A 23,193-nucleotide genomic window follows, 5' to 3' on the forward strand; every position below is an offset into this window, starting at 1 on the left:
ATCTGAAGTCTGATTAGTGAAATATGTTACTAGTCAGTGATGTATGCAATGGAGAGGGAAAGAAACTGGCCACCCTAACCCACTATCTCCTGGCTTACAAGAAAACATTCTGATAGGGGCAGATAAAAAAGTTAAATTTTTTTCTTCCACTATGTTAATAATGTCAAAAGAAATGCTTATACAAATTTTGGCCACTCGACTGCAATTACCAGACCGTCCAGAAAGTGATTTTTCCTGGGGTTGTTTACAGAAAAAAACACATTTCATGGACATATTTATTGAAACAGATACAGCAATTGTTGCGCTATTTGTCAACATATCTTCCACTGGAATTGAGACATTTGTCATACTATGGGATCAATTTTTGTATCCTTGTGTCATAGAAGTCAGCCGTCTGGGATTAAAACCAGCATTTGACAGCCGTCTGCACCTCTCTGTCGATCTCATGCTATGACAAATGTCTCAATTCCGATGGGGAATATATTGAAAAATAGCCCAACAAATGGTGTGTCTGTTTCAATAATTTTTTCCAATGAAATTGTGTTTTTTTTCTGTTAACAGATCCTGGTGAACTTATTTTCTTAGACCCTCATAATTGCGGTCGAGTGGCCAAAATTTGTATAAGCACTTCTTTTGACATTATTAACATGATGAAAGAAAAAAAAAACTTTTTCATCTGCCCCTATCAGAATGTTTGCTTGTTTAGTTGTCTTACGAGTGTTGTCTTATTGGTGTCACTTATGATGAGGTTCCAACCTCTCTTCGGACAGTTGACTAAACAACAACAATCATTTTGTTAAGTATTGTAATTTGTAAAAAAAGATACGCATTTGAATAATTGGGCTTAACTTTGAGAACAAATTGTCGATGTGAAGTGGATATAAAGAACGATGATATCGAAGTTCTACTGAACATATAAGCTGAATAGAAGATATAACCTTTCTCTTAGGTCATATTTTATTCACAATGTGTTTCGTATACCTCTCTGCATATCGTTGGTACTGGTAGATGTTTTGTAATCTCTTTAGTTCAGGATTTGTGATAAAATAAATATCCTACATGGTTCATGGAACTGAAGTGTACAAGGGTTCTACGAGGACAGAGGAGAATGGGTGCTTTGTTCGTGCAAAGGAAAGGGTAGTAACAAAACATGTGGCTCTTCTCTCAGTAAATACTAACAAATGTTTTAATGTCTGAAACAATTTACATATGTACAACTTGTAACATTTCACTAGCTACGATAAGTGATATTGTTAGCATTCAAATATTGAATAACCCGTTTGCTTTAGTGTAGGTGTGACATTGTGGAGGGTACTACACTATTGCTGATAGCACCGACGATGCTAACTAGTGCTGTCATTATTCAAATATTTCGCTGAGCTTGTAGGCCAAAAACTCTATATTCCAGTGCAGCCTATGATGGGAACAAAACAGAATTAGACAAGACTTGTTTCAGAAAGTGTTGAGACAACAGATTTATTCCAATTCAGTATTTGTGGTAGTTACCATGTTCGCTCACTGTTATCTGTTAAATAAAGTATGATAATCTCTTTCGCAACACAGGGTTGCTCCATTTACATCACAGCCAACATCTGGCAAGTAACATAAGCGATGTTGTTAAGATACCCGTACTGTCCATACAAATAATCCTGAGCACAATAAACACGATGCTTAGTGGCCTTCCCTTGGAATGGGTGTATTCTTGCGCAATCTCAGAATAATTGTGCATAATTCAACTCTGAAATGGTGGCATCTACCCAGAAACCTATTCTCGTCTTCCCTAGGGACGATCCTACTTTTGAGATATCATGGAGGTGTATGGATTAGTATGAAGGCGGTTGTCATGCTTTCAAGTTGCCTCTGTGCTGTATTACTACTCGACTGCAATATATCAGTTACTTAGCTTTCTAGTATTATATTTTACTAATATGATTTTATAATTTTCAGTTATTATTCTTTTAATATTTATTTCATTTCATTAACGCGTGAAACAAAATAAATCTTACAATTTTAAACTATACATTAGTTTTAGGGCACTATGTTTTCTATCATAACTTTACAAAATTCCTACCCCACCTCATTTTCTTTCCACCGTCTTCCGGTAGGAAAATAGGACTACCTCTACCCCTAACCATTCCTTTCTACCAGTTTACTTGTTTCGCGCAGGGAAGTGCCATGAGTTTGGAGCTACTCTATGCACTCAGTTCAGTGGAGTGAAAACATTCGCAGTGTAGTCTTGTCACCAGTACAAACAAATTAAAAAGAAAAGTATTACACAGCCAAACATGCGAGCTAATTGCGAAGGTTTCAGTCCATGAAATGAGCAACTATGCTAGGGACATCGATCAAATCAGCTATGAAAAGAGTAACAGAAGCAACTTGTGTTTTGTATAGTTCGGTCCACAGTATTAAAGATGATGAGATTCAGGAAATTGAGTCAGGTGGGTCCGTGTCATCTTCAATACCGTACAAAGAAAGCCCAAACAGTTTAGCGAACTTGTTGTCCAGCATATAGTATAACAAAAAAAGAGATGTTGACGCTAAAAAAAAATTCATGCCAATTGAAGTTTTCAATTAATTTCGAAGGAAATATAAATACACTACGGAAAATTTTTCACATTATATTGAAAAGGATACAAAATAAGAGAGTGATCTTGAAGAAACAGAATAACATTAGAGCTCAAAGAATTTATTATTTACGTAGCATGAAGAATTTCTTCCAATAATATACATGAACGAAACATATCTTCACAAGTCACAACATAAAATGACTGGAGTAATGGCTCTCTGTATGGCCTACTTGTTCCAGATTCCAAAGGAAACAGAATTTTATTACTATCATTCATCATACTGGGAAATGAGCAAGGCTTTGTGTCAAATGTCTGAATTCGATTTAAATCTGGTATTTAAAAAGACAATAGTAGAATAATAATCCGTGGCGCTACAGCCCGTGAAGGGCCAAGACCGACCAACCAGCCGGCTGCTGGCCTCACGCCCACATGCTGAAGCAGAGGTGAACGATCATCCAACCAGAATGGAGGTATCATGTTGTTAGCACGATGATCCCCCCAGCCGTTATAGCTGGCTTTCGCAACCGGATTTCGCTACCTATCGTAGCTCCCCAAGTGCATCACGATGCTGGGTGGGCACCGGTCCCAAACACTGGCCGAAATTTCATGAGAAAATTTCTTCCCCCATGGGGACTCCAACCAGCGTGCATTCTGTAATGCCGAGTCCTAGGCATGATGCCTTAGACCACTATGCCACGGCGCAGGACTCAATAGTAGAATAATGAATCTTTTATTAGTAAGTAAAATATTAAATTACCTTATGGATATAAAGTTTGTATTGCGTTATTATTATGTATTGTATCGAAACCGTCGAAACCAACAACGTTCTACATCTACTAGTATGTGTATTGCTTCAATACATAACCTGAAGATAAAACCATGTTTTCTGCACGTCTATAACAACAGTGCTTCCAAGGGCCCAATAACGTCACAATCGCGTGAATCCTTCCCCTCATTATTTGTTCTTACTCGCCTACCTGTGCTCAGGACTATTTGCATGACTAGTACTGCAGTAAGATTTATGTTCACAGAGTACTTCAATTTAGAGTTCGTACTGTTAGGTTTGTTCTATTCGACGGCAATGTCTGCAACGTCATGTGATCTGTTTTGTTCCAATCTTATGTTGCAATGGACTATAGAAAAATGATCACCCATATGCTTGGAAGAGGAACTCTACTATAGAGTATACTGGCATTGTAATGAGGTTCCTACATGTGGGAGATGCAGGGACTGTTGTTGGGCAGAGCACCAGGGAATATACTGGCAGCAGTATCGCCAAGTTGATTGTGTGAAAAATGTAAGATTTTCATATATTTTCTCATGACAGATCAGACTTGAGCACATTTACAGATCATGGTACGCTTCTCCAAGTTGGCATATTTCTACACATTAAATTTCATCATAACCTGATCTGAAGAGATCTGGTTCACTGGGGGCCTGCACTTTTTCATACCAGTTCCATCTTCTACAAAGAGTAATGCAGAAGTAGCACATGTAAAATAAAGTCGTAATTTATTGTCTTTGTAGTATGGCTGGCAGATGGAACTTTCTTTTTCATAAAGCATATCCTAATTCCAGTATGATGTAAAGTATTGTTTTCTTTGTGTCCGATATGATCTTTTTTTTCACAGAGATTCAGCTGTGGTATTTAGTATGAACCTTGTACAGGAAACTGTCTAGTGTCAGATTAGCTTGTCAGTTTTCTTACAATGACTGATTGTATACATGACACATAATTTTTTCTGATAATGGAATAAACATGAAGTGCTGAATCTTTGCAGACAGTTTCCTCCACGAAGGTTTAAGTCCCCCAAAACTACACCACAGTCTGTTTTTCTGAGACAATGAATTAACTTCCGCGCCTCAGAATAGAGACTCTACAATGGGCTTAGCCCTTTCTTCATGTTGTGCCACTAAATTTCTTAGTACCATAAACTGGGGTTACTTTGAACACAGAGGAAATTTTGAACATTTCTTCAGAAAATCATATTTAGGTTTCTACATGCTGCTCTTGTTACAGATGGAGGTAAATTTGGTATGAGAATGATTTTATAATAATTTTTCTTCATCTATAACAAGTGCAGCATGTAGAAACCTAATTATGATTTTCTGAAAAAATGTTCAAAGTTTCCTCTATGTTCAAAGTAACCCCAGTTTACGGTAATCTCTACTTACATGTGGATTATGTAATTTATGTAAATAACATGGTGTCAAGTGACCATGCGATGGACTTGTGTAGTTGTACTATTTCTTGTTTCTGTATTACAGTATTTATGTAATTTGTAATATTTAAGCAGCTGTTCACAGTTAATGGTGCTATTTATGCACATGACAGAAATTTGTACCTATTCACATAATAACTTAAGTGCAACAGAAGTTAAATGTAATTGCTAGTTGATTCACTTGATATAACCATAGATTTCCCACTACTTTAAAATTTCATATGGAGCACCTTTATATGACAATTTATCTCTCACACAGAACAGTTAACAGGTGTAAAATGAGTGCTGTACAATGCATTATCAGCGTATTCCGAATCTCACCGGACTGGTGGACAACAATGACGTCACACTGCAGCGAAATAGGAACAAAACTGCTGGAAGGTTCGATGGCTGTCATGGGGACTGTATAAGTTGTTGTCTGTGCTATGCTAACAAAATTTTGCGAAATTTCCGTCCTGCCATCTCGTTCAAAGAAAAGAGAGCATAAACAACTTATTTCTTGAACCAGTAGTAATAACTGGTCCGTTGACATGTTCGCTCATAAGCCATTAACATATTGTTTTTACGTTGTACTCATTACAAACAATACAGCAGAACTAAAGCAGAACACACCGCCATGACACAACAGTGCACGATGTCATTCGTCTGCTAATTCCCGCTCTATATAAGAACCAATCAGATTCACTGATGGAGACTGCCAACACCTCTGCAAGCTGATGGCACCGGTGCGACACCGGTGGAGCATCAGTGATGCCATCGGTGAAATTTGGAACACTGTGATGCCATCAGATTGTTCAGCGCTGAGATTCGGAATACGCTCCAAAAGAGAAGTATGAGAACAATGACGTTCAAAAACAATCATGGAAAACTTCCAGTATTCTTGGGAGCTTGTTAAGGTTTGGGAGAAACGTCTACCGAAGTTAACCAACCCTAACATATTTTAATATTAGATTAGATAATATCTCCGTTATTGGAATAATTATATATAATTGGTAGGAAATTAAAATACACAATGCGAGAAATGGACCAGTACAATTAAAAAAAATATGTGAATATGTATAACAGTACACTAAAATTTAATTAAATTAAGTTTAAATCTAACCTAGTTCTCAACTTTCTGCAACTTCGACGAATGTGCAATCTTTAACGTAATCACAAACACAGGAGATTTTTTTTTTTTCACAAAATGATTATTTAATTGCGACATGTGATAATTTAGAAACTTTTTAATAACATCAGATAATGACAGCATTTTCCGAACCACCGGTGATTTTGGTTTATTAACACTTGTTTTTGGTTTGTAATCATAGCTGGCCTAAGGTATTACAAACGAGAACTGTCATATGAAGGCAACCCATATTATGTATAGAAAATAAAAATTACAGTGCATTTTATTTTGCTGAGTTGCACATAACACATGCATGAACAAACCAAACATGTATTTTCATAGAAATATAACTATACTTTATTTCCTTGTGAAGTCAGTCTGCATTTGAATATGAAACGTAATATGTTACACTGCAAGTTATAAGTCAATTAACTGTTTATACAAGGTTTAGTGAGGAAAATAACTCTTTAACCCTAACACAGACAATCCATTCTTGCTATATATGGCACGATTCTGAATCTCTCGGTCTTGCTAGTATATGATTCACTTTTAGTCACTTACACATAGAAACACGTTGGCAATGGTGTGATATCTTGGACGGCTCTTGATTATGAATAACAGTTGTGCACACTGACGTCTGTGGAAATGCTTTCCTTAGTGGTGATTCGTGCCACCTTGTCTCACTTGCTATTCTGAGGTGATGTATATGCACATGTTAGATTATTATTACTCTGTCCGTATAATTATTGCTGTGTGTATTAGTGTGGTTTCCCTTCCATGTGAGTCTGCAGAATGTGATTTATTGCTGGTCTTAACATGACATTCCTGCAAGTTATGTGCAGTTTTTGTGGCTGGCACTTATCATAATGACTCCAACAGTTCTTAGAATTTTGACTAAACTTCGGGAAGTAGGAAGTTTAGAGTTTATTAGACGCGAAAACGAAGAATCATTGTATTATCATGTAAAACAATAGATAGCTTTGAAAATTTTGAGGATATTTGAAAAGTATCAATGAAAGCTCAGATGTTGATAGAAAGTATTTGATGCTGCCAGAACTTTGTAAAAGTAATAGTTAACATCTCTAGTATCTGTTATCTCAATAAAGTAGGTAATTAATTGGTGTAACTGAGAAGAGGGGCAGCGCCAGCAGAGGGAGACTTACTTCTTACCTCAATGATCACTTACCCTTTCACATAAATATTGCAAATGTACCTAAAACTTCTTCAGAACACTATCCACCCAGTTTATTCGTCACTGGAATAATAATAATAATAATAATAATAATAATAATAATAATAATAATAATAATAATAATAATAATGTACAACCCAAATTCACTGGCAAATCTCCAAGTAAAAATATTCAGACTTTTGGTCTTGAGATAAGGTTCCAGACTTCTGGGGCTGGTTGAATTTTTTGAATGTAGCGCTGTCCAAATTAAGCATGAGAAAAAGTAAACATAGAAACAAACGATACTGCGAGCATGTCGAGATTTCTTGATTGTTTCGTTCTAAGTGATTCTCTGTAACGAAATGAGGGCAAACTATGAAAGTAGAGATTTGAGAAACTATTCTCACGCATTTGTATGAATGCAGAACCATGATGGAATAGTATTTCTCGAGTGATCGCATTTTTTCACGAAGAAGTATTATTTTCAACCACTTCTTTCGACTTTTTCGTGAACAGTAAGTCTAGGAGGTAAGTCTGGGGGTGTATGGACAACCATCCAATTTAGATATATCTCCCTGAGGTACAGATTGTGTGGGGCCCTTTAGGTCTTCAACTTCTGTTTGTTTATTCCCCTGTGCCGTGGACTTCAAATGCCCTATAGAAATAAATCCAGCGTGTTGAGGTTAGGTGATCTGGATGGCCACTCAAAAATGTGGTCACACTACTGAGAGTTGCTCACTTTCATCATTTTCTGTCCAGCTCAATGTCCCCTCCCCACAAATTAAAAATACTGGTGCCGCCATTAACCGACACGCATTCTTTTCCTGCTGCGAGTCACTCTGCCAGCCATTGCAGTTAACTTCGACCACATAGCAGACCCACATGTAAGGGAACTTGTACTTAAGACTCCTTCTCCCCCTTATCAAGTAAGACATGGCGATTCGCGTCCTACCCTGGTTACATTTCGGCATCAGTATTTCCTTTCCAGTGTCTTCGTTATAATTTTCCTTTCATACTGGTCAACATTTTAATACACTTCGTCACAACGAAAGAGCTTCATATCTGACCAGCTACTTGAGCGGAATATGCATTAGAAAATACTGAATAGAATAATAGTAACCTGTTTATTGGCACATAGGCGACTTCTTTCAAAATATTTCGTGAAGTTATGGGGTATGAATGATCAGCTAACAGGGAAGAATCAACTCTTTTTTACATTTATACTTTAATTTATGGGAAACTGATCCATTCTTGTTGATTATATAATTAAATTACCTTAGAGATAACAGCGTAATCTTTTTTGAGAGTTCTTATCAATAGAGAGGTTTGCAATCTTGTTGTTGAATTAAGATTTAATTTGGGAATATAAAACCATCTAAACCAAGGAAGTGTTGCGGAAAAAATGTTACCTTTACTCTTGAAAATATGATTACTAATTATTGTACTTTTAATAATTTTGTATTTATAGTTTTGTCCGTAAATAGTAGATATCATTAATAAAGTCTGCTATAATAGCAAATACTGCTCCTATTGGTAAAACATAATGATGATAGGCTACAAAATAATAATTGTCATGTAGCACCAAAAATAAAATATAAAGTTCCAATATCTTTATGATTAGTTGAAAATATTCATCGTTTCAGTGTTAGTAGAATTAAACATTTATGATGTTAATCTACAGTACATGGATGGAAAAAAAATGCTAATATGTCGAAAATTTAGACCCATTCTACAGGATTTCCGAATTGGTATTATTTTTATCTCTAGACAGATTGACATAATGAAAATTCAATACAATCGGTGCCCAGAACACTATAGATCCCTCGTAAGTCTCAGTTTCTCGCAAAAGACATTGAACTTGAAATATGTTCAGGACTGTACACAGTGCCACCTACACTTCGACTTTCATTTGTCAGCACTGCTTATTGTCTTTTTGCTGTTACGAAAATAATATTATATATTTATAGTATATATTTATATGAACTGGCCCTCTTCATAATTAGAGAGTCAGTCAAACTTTTACGGAACCACGTATATGGACTCTAATTCAGTGTATGGAAAAAATTGACGCAACATTATCATTTTTCTTTTTCCTTCTTAGCTTTCATTGATTCTTTACTTGAATTTTTTTTTTCTTCTGTAAACTGCCATTGTTTGTTTGTGTATTTGTTTGCCTTTTTTCTTACTCTTTTAGCTCTCATCTTCTATTTGTTCTTGTATTGTTTTGTATGCTTTGTCTAATGGCAGCCTCTAATTTGAGGAAGCTCTGACAAACTCATGTGTAGTAATATGTATCCAAGGGGACGGGATTGATTTTTTAAAGCATTTTTTAAACATTGCAAGTCGTGTTTTATGACTTCACGACAGAAGAATAGAAGCAGAAATTACGATTCCTGATGGTGACACGACTCTGTGAAGATGCATGAGATGTTCGAATCTTGTCGGAAGCTTGACAAATCAAAATCAAAGTGCAGGAGGTGTTTTATATCTTCAGGAACATATCTATTCTCAGTTTTAATGCCATATTACGAGAAACTGAGACCTTTCATACTGCTTGTTCCTTATCTTAAATATTTGTGTCACACCTAGTACAGTATATTCTAATCCAGTATTTCACTATTATTCTTAATCAATCTGTAGACTTGGACTGTATATTGAAAGAGTGTAAGGCAGAATATGCATGTCATTTTCCAGAAAGAGAAATACAGTGTATATTTTACAGTTTTAAAGCTAAATTTTTCATATTTCTCATATTCTAGAGACAGGTTCCTTTCACTCTGCCTTAAAAGGAAAATAATACGTGGCAAACTGTGGAAAGTATCAAATACCGGTACACTATTTCTCAGGACCTCATGTTAACTCAGGTAGTGGAGAACCTGACTAAAGTCCAGAAGGGAGCTTACACTCTCATTAAATTGAAACGAGGGGGAGAAGGGCCCGGAGCATGTTACTGACCACTCACCTGCCTGTCCCCCTTACCCCTTCATGGCGTATATAGGGAGACCTTCAACTTTTCTTCCCGTCTGATCAGAGAAATATTAGCTGTCTCTTCTTTGGAATCCTCATCACAATTGACTTGCTTGGTGTTGTGATTTCTGGTGGTGCTCTGTCCATCGATTGGCTTGTGTACTGCATATTTGAATACTGCTGACAGCATTAGTGCTACATTTGTAGTGAATTGACTCTAGCACCAACTCAAAGCCAGGACTACGGCATGCAGCAGGTGTCACGTCGTCACGCTGCTCGGTTCCGTCATGCCGAGCTCCAGGTAACCGTCCAATGTGTAGCCAAACAGCTCGAAGTCGTACCTGCAGACATTGGAATCGGTTCAGTTCAAAGTTTATACAGGGACATCATTTTATTTTACTAACATTTCTAATATTAACCTGGCTATACTTTTGGATTAACGGTTGAGAACCGGAAACACCGTTTGCTACCCCTTCCACTACTGGAGTTCGATGATACTGGTATAAAATACAAACAAATCACTTTATTACATATAGGAGGGAAGAAAAAAGTAGTTCATCCATTTACGTAAACTAGGAAATATCGCGATTCTGAGTTCGATAATTTTCATTAGGTTTTTGTTTAATCAAAATATAGTACTGTATTAACAATAAGTGTTTTTACCCACGAACTGAGCTATTCATTCGGACGTATTCATTATGCAGTGTATATTATACTGTCTACAGCACATTAGCGTACAATTTAAAGAATTAAGTTAAATTGAAAAATAATCATAATATGGACATGTAAACACATTTTTTAAAATGGTGGCCGTTCATTTCGATACAGGCTTCAGTTCTTTTGTGCATATTATCGCACTGTAGTCTATTGTATCTAATTCCAATTAGCAGTTTCGTCCTTCGTACTAGTAATTCATGTTGAAATAATTTTGTACCTACTCTATAAAAGAGTACCTTACGTACTGTAAATTCAATCTTTACGTCTGCCCGATCCGAAAAGATAAAATTATTCAGACATGCTATCTACCGTCCGTCCAAGCTAGTTCTGTCGCACGATCGTAGAAAGGGGAGAAATCACGTGACAATTACTTAACGAGGCCCTTTTATTTAAGTTATTTTAAACAGTTGTATAATATTACGTAGACGTCCAATTCCTAAGAGAAATTAATGTTTTCAGAAAAGAGCTAAGACAGCCCAGCCACTAGACTTTACAGGGGGACGAGCAGAAGCGGGTGAGGGAAACCGGGATGCGACGTAGGCAAACCGACGACGGTACCTGTGCGAAAATACGGTTCAATATTGAAAGCTCTTTCGTCACTGGAAAACGCGAACATATTTCTGGAACGTATTATACTAACTCAGTACTGTTTACTAGACCATAAGGAGACTTCGACTGCATACGCGGCCTTGGTTCTGTGTGGAGGACGATTGGAAGTTTACTAGTAGAGGGGTGGGAGTGAAGTACATTAAAAAACTCAGGTACAATAAAAATTGAAGTAAAAATAAAATGATGTCCCTGTACATAGTGGAAGTAATATTGTGCAGATTTTAACAATTTATTCCTTGGATAGAGTAAAACAAAACATTATAATAGCCTACCTTATTAATCCCAAATGAATACTTTTCTCCACATAAAATAATTTTCTCCTAAATGTTAACGCTGTTTTGCTCTGTAAGTGCTATCCATACGATTTCTGATTTTTATTCTTAACATTAGAGAAACTGATAAGGTTTGATTTATCTATCTATTATTGGAGAAAAGACGACGAGGTCCTCATATATGAATATAAAATATAAATGATTTATCCCTTTGCAGTTTTTCAATAAAATGGACGGTTTTCTTGTAAATTAAATAAAAAGATTAACACGTATTGTTGCTTCCTGCCATTAGAAAGTCTGCAACCCTACTTTAGGCTGACCAGATTTTTTTATGGTCGAGCAGGGGACATCGGCAATTTCAAGAAAAACCACAAACACTTATCTAGTCACTATCCGTTGAAATGTAGCAGAAAATATATGTAACAGTAGATACAATTACAGCACTTTGCACACTAAATTTGTAGAGTATCTTAACTTTTTTAATTAAATGAATAAACACACGTAACTCCTATATGTATCTAATTACAGCCACTAAGAATTCAATTTCAGTACTGAGGCATGCATGGAAGTTTTTCACATAATATTGTACACACTGAACTCAAACATACACATTTTATACTGGGGACAGAACATCTAGAAGCTTGGAGACGGTTACTTTTACTGTCCGACCACCCCCTCCTCCCGCACTAGCAGGTATACGGTACCATTCAGCTGCAAAACATTTTCTGAACAGACGTTATTGTATTGTGAGAGCGCAGCTGGATCAGTGAAAGTAGATGGTCAACGTTTTCAGTTTGTAGTGCAACGAACAATTCTGCTGTGTGTGGGATCTTCTTTAGTGACGTCACTGAAGCCTCTAGTTGTTCTGTCTCCGGTATACAAGTACTGGCTTGAAGAATGTATCTTTTTAAGGATCTGTTCATTCCCATACAACTGCACACTAAGTTCTTCACATGTGAAATTAAAGTTTGTTTTCACTTGTAACAAACCTGTTTCAATTTTCATTCTTGACTTTTCATCAGTCCATATTGAGTTCATTGTGGAGAAAAGTCTTTCAACTGACGAATTACTGACTGAAAGACACATGATTAATGATACTATTTTGAGAAGATTTTCAAATGGAATAGAATTTTTTTAATGTTGAAAAACATCATACCAATTTTCGCTTGTTGGTTTGTCACAAAACTTCTCATTTTTTGAACTACTTAAAAATGGACGCTGTGGCAATTCTAACGCTCCCGTGCAACACGAATGAAGACAAAGATGGTATATCGTATGTTCTTCATAAAGAGTGCAGAATATCTTACTGTGCTTGCTGGTTCTTCTGTCTCATACTGAGAACTGTTCAGAAATGTGCATGAATCGCAGAAATTTCATCACGATACATAAATATTCACGTGTAAATTGTCATTGAAATAAAATCAAAACTTCTGGGGATAAAATTTATTTCTGGGGACAAAAACGGGGACATTTGCTCCCCGGGGACAGCAGCTCAAAACCGGGGACTATCCCCGGAAATCAGGGACGTCTGGTCAGCCTACCCTACTGGAGGAACTAAAAGATGGAACTGTGCTGTTCAGACCGAGTGCGTGTGTGTTTTCGTACGTGACCTGGGGATGTGCTGTTTGCCAAACTATGCAGAATTTCATCCTAATTTTCTAATCAACCATGCATTGAATTACAAAACGCACAATAGGATTTTTGAAATGTATTTTAATATAATTATTCTATTGCCTTCTGCACAGCTATATCAGTTCCACCCTGTATGTGAGGTTAATAACGAAGGTACATCTTAGACTAAATAACATATAGTAGAGTATGCCTTTTCAGTGTACTTGCTGCAAACCTTCATATTGAATGCTTTTCCAAACACCCAATAAGATCGAGGCCTGAGGTATAACATAACATACAGTAGAAACAAACACAAGATATATAATATGGGAAAGAGTTACGTTTCCTAAACTACGAGCGAGAATTTCTTTGTGGTCATCGTGTAATTTGAGTGGTTATTTCTCGGTTTACTATACAGAGTGATTCATAACGTATGACCTGCGCTTTATGAATCAGTTCTTTCGTCATTTTGAGCGAAAAATGTCATATGAACATAGGTTCAATGATCAATATTTAAGGACCTACAGATGTTCGAACCTTAAGAAAGTAGAAGCAGTTGTGAGTAGAATAACTGAAGGAAATCAATTAAAAATACAAAGAAACATTATTGAAAACTAAACAGGAAATAAACGCACCTCACTTTGAAAACAGATTTTGAAGTATTTCACCTTCTGTATAGAATACAGGTAAGATAAAGTCTCATATTTTTGGTTTATGTTATGATACGAAATGCGTTTGAGAAGTTCGTGGCCTGACGGATAGATGGCATTTAAAACGTGTCAACAATGCTGCCATTGTCAGCGGCTATTTTACATTAGTTCAAGTACGAAAAATCACAATTTTCTGTTCACTACATGTTGTGTAGTTTAATTTTGAATTTAGTGCGCTGAGTAGATTGGCAAAAATGGAAAATATCGCGCTTTGTGCTGTCATTATATACAGTATTTCGTGAAAAGAGAACGAGTTCCAACAGAAATTTTATTAAAACAGACATAAAATAACTTCAAAAAATTCTTCCGATGAAAGAAGCTTTTTTGTTTGAAAAGACTGAAAATTTCACTCGGAATTCTACATCACAGGAGAGACTTTCATCATTAGCCCCATAGCTTTGCGTAGAGATATACTCTCCACCCTCATTTAAACTCAGACATTTTATGAAGACATCATGGAGAGGTTTGCTGCTTTAAAAGATTAGGAGGATTGATTTGGTATGCAAGAAATTGGTCGAGTCCTGAAATAAATTAATTTTCCTATTTGCATTGTTCTAGAAGTATTAAAATTGGGAACAGATGCATTATAGGGGCCACCCATCACACATTATACGCAAAAAAAAAAAAAAAAAGGTCAGCGGAAGTATTGGTTCGATTAATGTTTTTAGTATTCGATATTCGATAAGCATTAAATGCTACCAAATTAAAAAAATTAAATAAAAAATGTAAACAGTTTGTTACTACTGATGTGATTTTAGTCACTTTGTATTATATTTTTGGTCCAGGGAAAATATATTTTACTATTACTGCCGTTATTTCCATTTTGAAGTAGGCTACAAGTCAACAATATAAAACTGACTGTTAATTTAGAAGTTGGCAGCATATTTTATGTCGATTATAACAACAATACATATCGATAGTAACATTCATACCATTCAACCAATAAGAAGATTGGCCCCTATAATGCATCTGTGCCTTAAAATTGTACGTAGTTTACGAATTGTAGGCCTATTCGTATACTGGTAAAACTGTTCATGTATTTGTGTATGTGAACAGCACTGCACCTATTTTTTTACGGCGAGCCGCTACTGATGCCTATAACCTGGATGTACTGAAATATACTCTTCAGTCTTTAGAACTTTGAAATCGCATGAGAAAAACAGCTGGAAGTGTGTATAACTGGCTCACCTGTAGATGTCATAAAGCTGCAGGATCTGTTCAGTGGTGAGCTGCGAGTAATAGCTGCTTACAAGCTCACTGGTGGTGCGTCCCTTGGCAGGGTTCTTCCACTCGGGCTGGATGATTTCCTGCAGGCCGGCATGGTGGATGAGGTAGTTCTGGTCCTCCTGCATCATCATCATAATCATCATCATCATCATCATCACCACCACCACCATAACCACAATAATAATTACTATTATCTTAATCATTATCCGCCTCATATTCCGATTTCTGTGATCTACAAGTGAATACTTGCTGGCAAGAAGATTTTAACAAGCAAATTATAAATTCTACAGGAGGGGAAAAATTTAATTCCTGCTAGAATTTTATTTGAAAATGTTTTGCATTCCATGGTACATGTATAAACATATGTTGAACTGACAAAAAAATGAAAAGGTGTTCAGTTTTCTGAAATGAACAAAACAATGTGTTTTGCTTACTTACTAGCTTTTAAGGAACCCGGAGATTCATTGCCGCCCTCACATAAGTCCACCATAGGTCCCTATCCTGAGCAAGATTAATCCAGTCTCTATCATCATATCCCACCTCCCTCAAATCCATTTTAATATTATCTTCCCATCTACGTCTCGGCCTCCCCAAAGGTCTTTTTCCCTCCGGCCTCCCAACTAACACTCTATATGCATTTCTAGATTCGCCCATACGTGCTACATGCCCTGCCCATCTCAAACGTCTGGATTTAACGTTCCTAATTATGTCAGGTGAAGAATACAATGCGTGCAGTTCTGTGTTGTGTAACTTTCTCCATTCTCCTGTAACTTCATCCCTCTTAGCCCCAAATATTTTCCGAAGCACTTATTCTCAAACACCCTTAACCTATGTTCCTCTCTCAAAGTGAGAGTCCAAGTTTCACAACCATAAAGAACAACCGGTAATATAACTGTTTTATAAATTCTAACTTTCAGATTTTTTGACAGCAGACTGGATGTTAAAAGCTTCTCAACCGAATAATAACACGCATTTTCCATATTTATTCTGTGTTTAATTTCCTCCCGAGTATCATTTATATTTGTTACTGTTGCTCCCAGATATTTGAATTTTTCCACCTCTTCAAAGGATAAATTTCCAATTTTTATATTTCCATTTCGTACAATATTCTCGTCAAGAGACATAATCATATACTTTGTCTTTTCGGGATTTACTTCCAAACATATTTCTTTACTTCCTTCAAGTAAAATTCCCGTGTTTTCCCTAATCGTTTGTGGATTTTCTCCTAACATATTCACGTCATCCGCATAGACAAGAAGCTGATGTAACCCGTTCAATTCCAAACCCTCTCTATTATCCTGTACTTTCCTAATGGCATACTATAGACTAGAGCAAAGTTAAAAAGTAAAGGTGATAGTGCATCTACTTGCTTTTGCCCACAGTAAATTGGAAACGCATCTGACAGAAACTGACCTATACGGACTCTGCTATACGTTTCACTGAGACACATTTTAATTAATCGAACTAATTTAAAAACAATGTGTTTTTCCGTGTAAAAAGCTTGTAATAGCTGCTTACATTGTAAGTTACAACCTTTTAGATACAGACTGATTACAACCTTTCTTCTCCCGCACAAGTATTTCCAACTGAATTGTGACTAGCAAAATATCAGGTTTGCCAATATTAACTCAGTAGACACACTTTCCGTGGCACACATAGTCGTTCTGAATGGAAAAATTATGTTTAAAAAAGTGCGTGTTACAACCTTTTTCCCGCATGTTTCAAGTGTAGAAGTATGAATGCACACGAGATTGAAGCTTAAATGTGATCATACGAGTGTAATGAGAAGTATTTACTATTCATCTATATAAAATTCCATTAGCCTACTTTATGTTCTAGTTAGTGAAATTTCAATATTAGATAATTTCCAAGTAAAAGTCTCTAATCTGGCAATAAAATGTCAGTAATTTATCTCTTGTTACATGCATGTTGGTCGTATTCATCTGGGATATAATGCTAACTGAAACTTTGATTGTTACGAAAGTAACTACAAAAAAAAGTTGTACACGGATGCATTAAATATTTAGCAAATTTGCAGGCTATCTGTAAATGAGAAAACTCGGATATATAATTAGTTCTACATAAAATTTCGGGCTCTCTGCCAATGAGTGTCAGGGAATTATCATATGACATTTACTGGGATGAATTACAGTAGTGAAAAATAGGTATGAGTATCCGAATTCAATGACTTACAGAGATATCGACCAAAAGGGGGCATGGTGAACACGTTTTGGAATTTTGGTGTGAAATATCTACTTTCGACCTACAAGAGGGAAAAACTGTAACGTTTTGACATGAAACGTTACTCTGACGTCACCCGTGGTACCATGAAAGCAGAAGTGTAAGGTGAACTTCATGCCTCATGTTTTTCCATGAGGCCGATCTTGTTCCATTCTCCGTTAGAAATGTGTCTAGCCCGTGTCGCTGGATTAGTTAATTATTGGATAGCGTGTACTCATCCTGCCTGTTGATGTAATAAAATCCATCCTTAACTAACCTAAAAATTACATATCAAGAATAAAGACGTTTTACGCAAACCAAGGGATTTCAGAAATCTGTCACTTTTTTAAAGATAAATTCAGAAACAAATGCAGCTACTTTATATATAGAGTGTCAAAACATTTAATTTTTGAGAGGTGGTAGTATTCATTAAAAAAAAAGTATAATAAAGTCTTCCGAGATATGAGTGCTTGTTCATCAACACCAAAGGAAAGCAATGCTCAATGTGATTTTCATTACAAAAAAAAAAAACTTTTCAATATTCTGAAAGGTGTTAGTATTTATCAAAACAATCGGCCTCGGTAGCGTAGTCGGTATAGCGCTGGCCTTCTATGCTCGAGGTTGCGGGTTCGATCCCGGCCCAGATCGATGGCATTTAAGTGTGTTTAAATGTGACAACTCATGTCAGTAGATTTACTGGCATGTAAAATAACTTCTGCGGGACAAAATTCCGGCACGCTGATATAATCTGCAGTTGAGAGCGTCGTTAAATAAACTATAATTTAAATTCTTTTTATTAAATCAAGGAAAAAAGTCTAGTAAACATGGATCCTAAAATTTAATTTGGTACAAAACAAAGGCTTTAAAATTGATACTGTAAGAACAGTATATCTTCTAAAGTGAGCTCTTTGGTTGTTTCTTATTGGGCATACAGCATCTTATCAGAAATGAAGTAAACATAAAGTTAACAAGGTTTAAGTCCCTAAGACAGAAGAATGCATTATAATGAATTGAAATCACATTGAGCATCACTCATATCTCGGAAGATGCTATTTTTAAGATCCATATTGTCCACACCTGTGGAGTAACGGTTAGCGCGTCTAGCCGCGAAACCAGGTGTCCCGGGTTCGATTCCCGATCGGAGCTAGTTACATGGTTGAGGTTTTTGCCGGGGTTTTCCCTCAACCCAATATGAGCAAATGCTGGGTAACTTTCGCTGTTGGACCCCGGACTCATTTTACTAGCATTATCACCTTCATCTCATTCAGACGCTAAATAACCTGAGATGTTGATAAAGCGTCGTAAAATAACTTACTAAAAAAAAAGATCCATATTATTAGACTTCGTCTCGCTTTGATGAATAATACCATGTCTCGGAATATTGAATACTCTTCTTCTTTTTTTTTTTAATGGAAATCACATTGAGCATTTCCTATGATGTTGATGAACAAGTATACTACTCATATCTCGGGAAATATTAATTTTAGTACTTATGTTTATTTGACTTCTTTCCTTGTTTCGATTAATACTGCCATCTCTCGGAATGTTGAATGTTTTTAACACTCTGTGTAATACTTTATTTATTATCTAAATTTAATATTGGATGGGGCAGAAAATAGTCTACGAAGATCTAATTCTTGTTGAACGATGATAATCTTTATCTAGTAGTATTACGGAAAGCATGTGTATCTTTATTTAGTAGTATTACGGAAAGCATGTGTACTGTTCAGAGGTTAAAGAGTGAACTTATTGTATAAAGGACCAATATTGTCACTGCTCCGCTATGTTCAGAGACGCGTTAATCCTTCCTGGATACCCTTTCTCCCTTCCTACCGACGCGATGCTTCCGTCCGTGATCAACACGCATAGGTGATTGCAGTAACAGTGCAGTGAACCTCAAAGGCTCTCTGCTCAAAACAATAGAAGAGCGGAAAATCGTAAAATAGAAAATACTGGTGTCACTAATGTCAATAAAATTGTACAGTCATCTGCAGAGCTGAAAGCTACTATGTACTGATCCTTGTTGTAGAATTTATTGTAAAACTATACGCCTAAATATGTGTCTCTATGTGAATGAACTTATATAGCCTATAGCTGGCAATCTCCTTTGACAACTTGTATTAGATCCTGTTTCTTTGGCTTTCTTCAGTTCCCATTCAACGACCTCTGTTTTTATACATAAACGAACAAAAATACATTTTATTAAAAATAGTATGTCTATCCAGGACTGTTCTTAAAGATGTCGCAAGCAAAGAACCGAGTTTTGACAGTTCCGTAAACTGCCACTTGGAACAGCAGAGAGAGATGCACAACACGACACAAGGACATAAATATTGATCCCATGGTATGACAAATATCTCAATTCCAGTGGGGAATATGTTGAAAAATAGCACAACAATTGCTGTATCTGTTTCAATGAATCTTTCCATGAAATTCCTTTTTTTTTTTTTTTTTTTTTTTTTTTTTACGGCCCCAGGAAAATCACTTTCTGGACGGTCTCGTGGCCAAAATTTGTATAAGCACTTGTTTTAACCCATGAGAATGTTTGTTTGTCAATTGTCCCCCCAAACACGAGTTTTGCTCATAAGGGGTTAGATTTATATTTAATAATTTTCTGCTAAATGTTAACACTGTTTTGCTCTATAAGTGCTATCCATACTATTCTGATTTTTACTCTTAACATTAGGGGAACTGATGAGGAATGATTTACCTATCTATTATTGGAGAAAAGACGGCGAGGTTCTCATATATAAATGTAAAGTAGGCTATAAATGATTTATCTCTTTGCAGTTTTTCAGTAAAATGGACGGTTTTCTCGCAAATTAAATAAAAAGATTAACACGTTATTTCCTGCCATTAGAAAATCTGCAAGCCTACTGGAGTAACTAAGAGATGGAACTCTGCTGTTCAGACCGAGTGCATGTGTGTTTTCGTACGTGAGCGGCGACACGCTGTTTGCCAAACTACGCGGAATTTCAACCTAATTTTCTAATCAACCATGCATTAAATTACAAAACGCACAATAGAATTTTTAAAATGTATTTTAATTTAATTTTTATATTGCCTTCTGCACAGCTATATCACTTCCACCCTATATGTGAGGTTTATAACGAAGGTACATCTTACGCTCACTAACATATAGTAGAGTAAATAGTATTGGCTTGTATAACTCTAATTGGGCTAAGAAAAATATTACGTTTCTGTACTCGAGAGATGATAATACAATATATTCTCACCAAGATGATATTTACGTTTGAGTCGGCCTGGTTGGTACAGTTGATATAGCGCTGGCCTTCTATTCCCGAGGTTGCGAGTTCGATCCCGGGCCAGGTCGATGACATTTAAGTGTGCTTAAATGCGACAGGCTTATGTCAGTAGATTTACTGGCATGTAAAAGAACTCCTGCGGAACAAAATTCCGGCATCTCAGCAGTTGCGAGCGTCGTTAAATAAGACATAATATTTAACATTTATTTACGTTTGTCCTTCAAGCGAACGTTTAATTTTTTTCCTTGCTCGGCCAATATTGCAAAGGTCCCATTTAACAGACATGATCTGTGTGTGAGGGGAGAGTACCTTGCCAGCTGCTTTGTAAACACTGTATTATTATGTATGTACTTATTTTTTTTGTTGGTTATTTAACGACGCTGTATCAACTACTAGGTTATTTAGCGTCTATGAGATTGGTAATAGCGAGATGGTATTTGGCGAGATGAAGCCAAGGATTCGCCATAGATTACCTGGCATTCACCTTACGATTGGGGAAAACCTCGGAAAAAACCCAACCAGGTAATCAGCCCAAGCGGGGATCAAACCCGCGCCCGAGTGCAACTTCAGACCAGCAGACAAGCGCCTTAACCGACTGAGCCACGCCGGTGGCTGTGTGTACTTAACTTAAGACTAAATTTGTCTCAGCTTCTAAGTCTACTTATAACTTACACTGAGAAATTCTTCGAAGATCTGTTACACTGTGAAATTCCCTAGTGGCATTTGCAGTTTTTGTCATTATTTTCGTACCTGGAGGGTTTCGAACTTCATGATGATGTCGAAGTCGACCTGGCACGGTGTGCAGAAATGTGTGATGGGCGTCCAGTGCATGTCGAAGGGGTCGCCTCTCCGCTGCACGTCCACCAGGTACTGCACGAACTCGGAGAACGTCGGCCAACGCGGGTTCTTGGACCCCGACTTCCCCTTGATCTTCTTCTTGCGATAGCGCAGGATGATCTCGTTGCCCAGCTTCTGGTGCAGCGTGTGCGGCAGCGAGAACTGGATCTTGTCGCGGTACGCAGACAGCAGGCGCTCCAGGGGATGTCGCACGATGAGGAAGGCGATGGAGTCGTTGAGGGCGGCACGCAGGGCGCGTAGCGAGGGGCGCGGGTACCGGCGGCGCGCCAGGTTCAGAGGCACGAGCTTGCTGCTGCGCAGGAACTTGGGGCTGTAGCCCGCCAGCACGTTGAAGTTGTACATCCAGGACGTGGAGGCCGCCTTGAACACGTTGCACCACACCAGGCGATGCGGCCGGTTCACCAGGAACTCCCACGGGTTCGGACGGTGCAGCGAGTCGTTCCCCGGGGCGTCCAGACCCAGCATGGCGCACGTCTGCCTCAGGTGGCGCCTTCGCTGCACCATCCGCGCCTCCACCTCCGCCATCCAGTAGCCCGTGGCGTCGTTGGCCGACTCGTTCTGAATGGAATAGAGAGGATAAGCCAATGAGCCTTGCACCACCAGCAATATCCCAAAATATGTACGCGAAATGGACAAATTTATTTCGTAATCGGTTATTTAAAAAGACTTTCTATGAACTATGAACTTATCTAGCAATAATAATATCGACAATGCCTACAGTAATTCGTCAAGGTCATCGGAACTTTTGTATAGACCGTAGACCTCCAGGCTTAAAAAATGTTCGTTTTAGGTACCTAAAATAAGCACTTTTTAAAAATCGAAAATAGATACTTTCCGAATAAATGTGAACACACAACATAACTGACACATTAATAGTACATTATGCAACGAGCCTATAATGGTAGTAATTAAGGCGCAAGTATGATTGTTTATGAAACGAGCGCAAGCGAGTTTCATAGTTTTCATACGAGCGTCTTAATTACCATTATAGGCGAGTTTCATACGACTTTTTATGCTCGACCATATTTCTAACTTGAAATTATTTAAAATTAGGTCTTCTTATGGTTATGTGCGAACTGACCTGAATTGTGAGATGTGCGCAGACGCGAAAGTATTGATTTTTTCCGAGGCCGAATGTCATTGACCTTGGCAGAGAATAAGATGAAGATTACTCTGATATAACCTGGAAATTGATTTAGAATTGAAAAACGAGATGACAAATTGAATTTATTTGAATATTATTTACAATTAACGCTAATTATTATAGTAACAGAACATAACTTCTGCGACAGTATTGAATTTCCAGCCTCCGTGACTTTTCGCTAATTGTCTTTCGATTGCATATCCGAGAATAATCGATATAACGGTACAAAGCTGACTTGCCATTGGCTGAACACCTGAACTTTAATGAGTAGGTGTACTTTAATGACATGCATTAAAGGACTGCTACCAGGTGTATAATTACTGCATTTCGGCATGGTCGAGCATAAATAAATAAAGGTGACAAGAGGGCAGAGTTCTTCACTTTTAATGAAAATGCACAACATTTTAAAATATCGCCGTTTCTTGTTTTATTTCCCATTTTTAATTTTCATTTTCATAGTCACAGATAAATAAGTAAGTAAATAAATAAATAAACAGAAGCAGACACGGAAAAACAGATAA

At 37.1% G+C, this 23,193-nt stretch overlaps 1 protein-coding gene across 3 annotated transcripts in view; it reads right to left on the minus strand.

The window, feature by feature from the left end:
* Positions 1-1,157: 1,157 nt before the first annotated feature.
* LOC138699586 (carbohydrate sulfotransferase 11-like) overlaps positions 1,158-23,193 on the minus strand; it is a 70,485-nt gene continuing 48,449 nt past the window's right edge. For all 3 annotated transcript variants that reach the window (XM_069825588.1, XM_069825590.1, XM_069825591.1), the window contains 3 exons: positions 21,421-22,086; positions 15,146-15,303; positions 1,158-10,379 (listed from right to left, as the gene is read on the minus strand). In XM_069825588.1, coding sequence (XP_069681689.1) covers positions 10,298-10,379; positions 15,146-15,303; positions 21,421-22,086 — 906 coding nt within the window. In that variant the 3' untranslated portion in view covers positions 1,158-10,297. The remainder of the gene's footprint in view (positions 10,380-15,145; positions 15,304-21,420; positions 22,087-23,193) is intronic.

Source organism: Periplaneta americana, chromosome 5 (genome assembly GCF_040183065.1).
Source record: "Periplaneta americana isolate PAMFEO1 chromosome 5, P.americana_PAMFEO1_priV1, whole genome shotgun sequence".
NCBI classification, from domain to species: Eukaryota; Metazoa; Arthropoda; class Insecta; order Blattodea; family Blattidae; genus Periplaneta; species Periplaneta americana.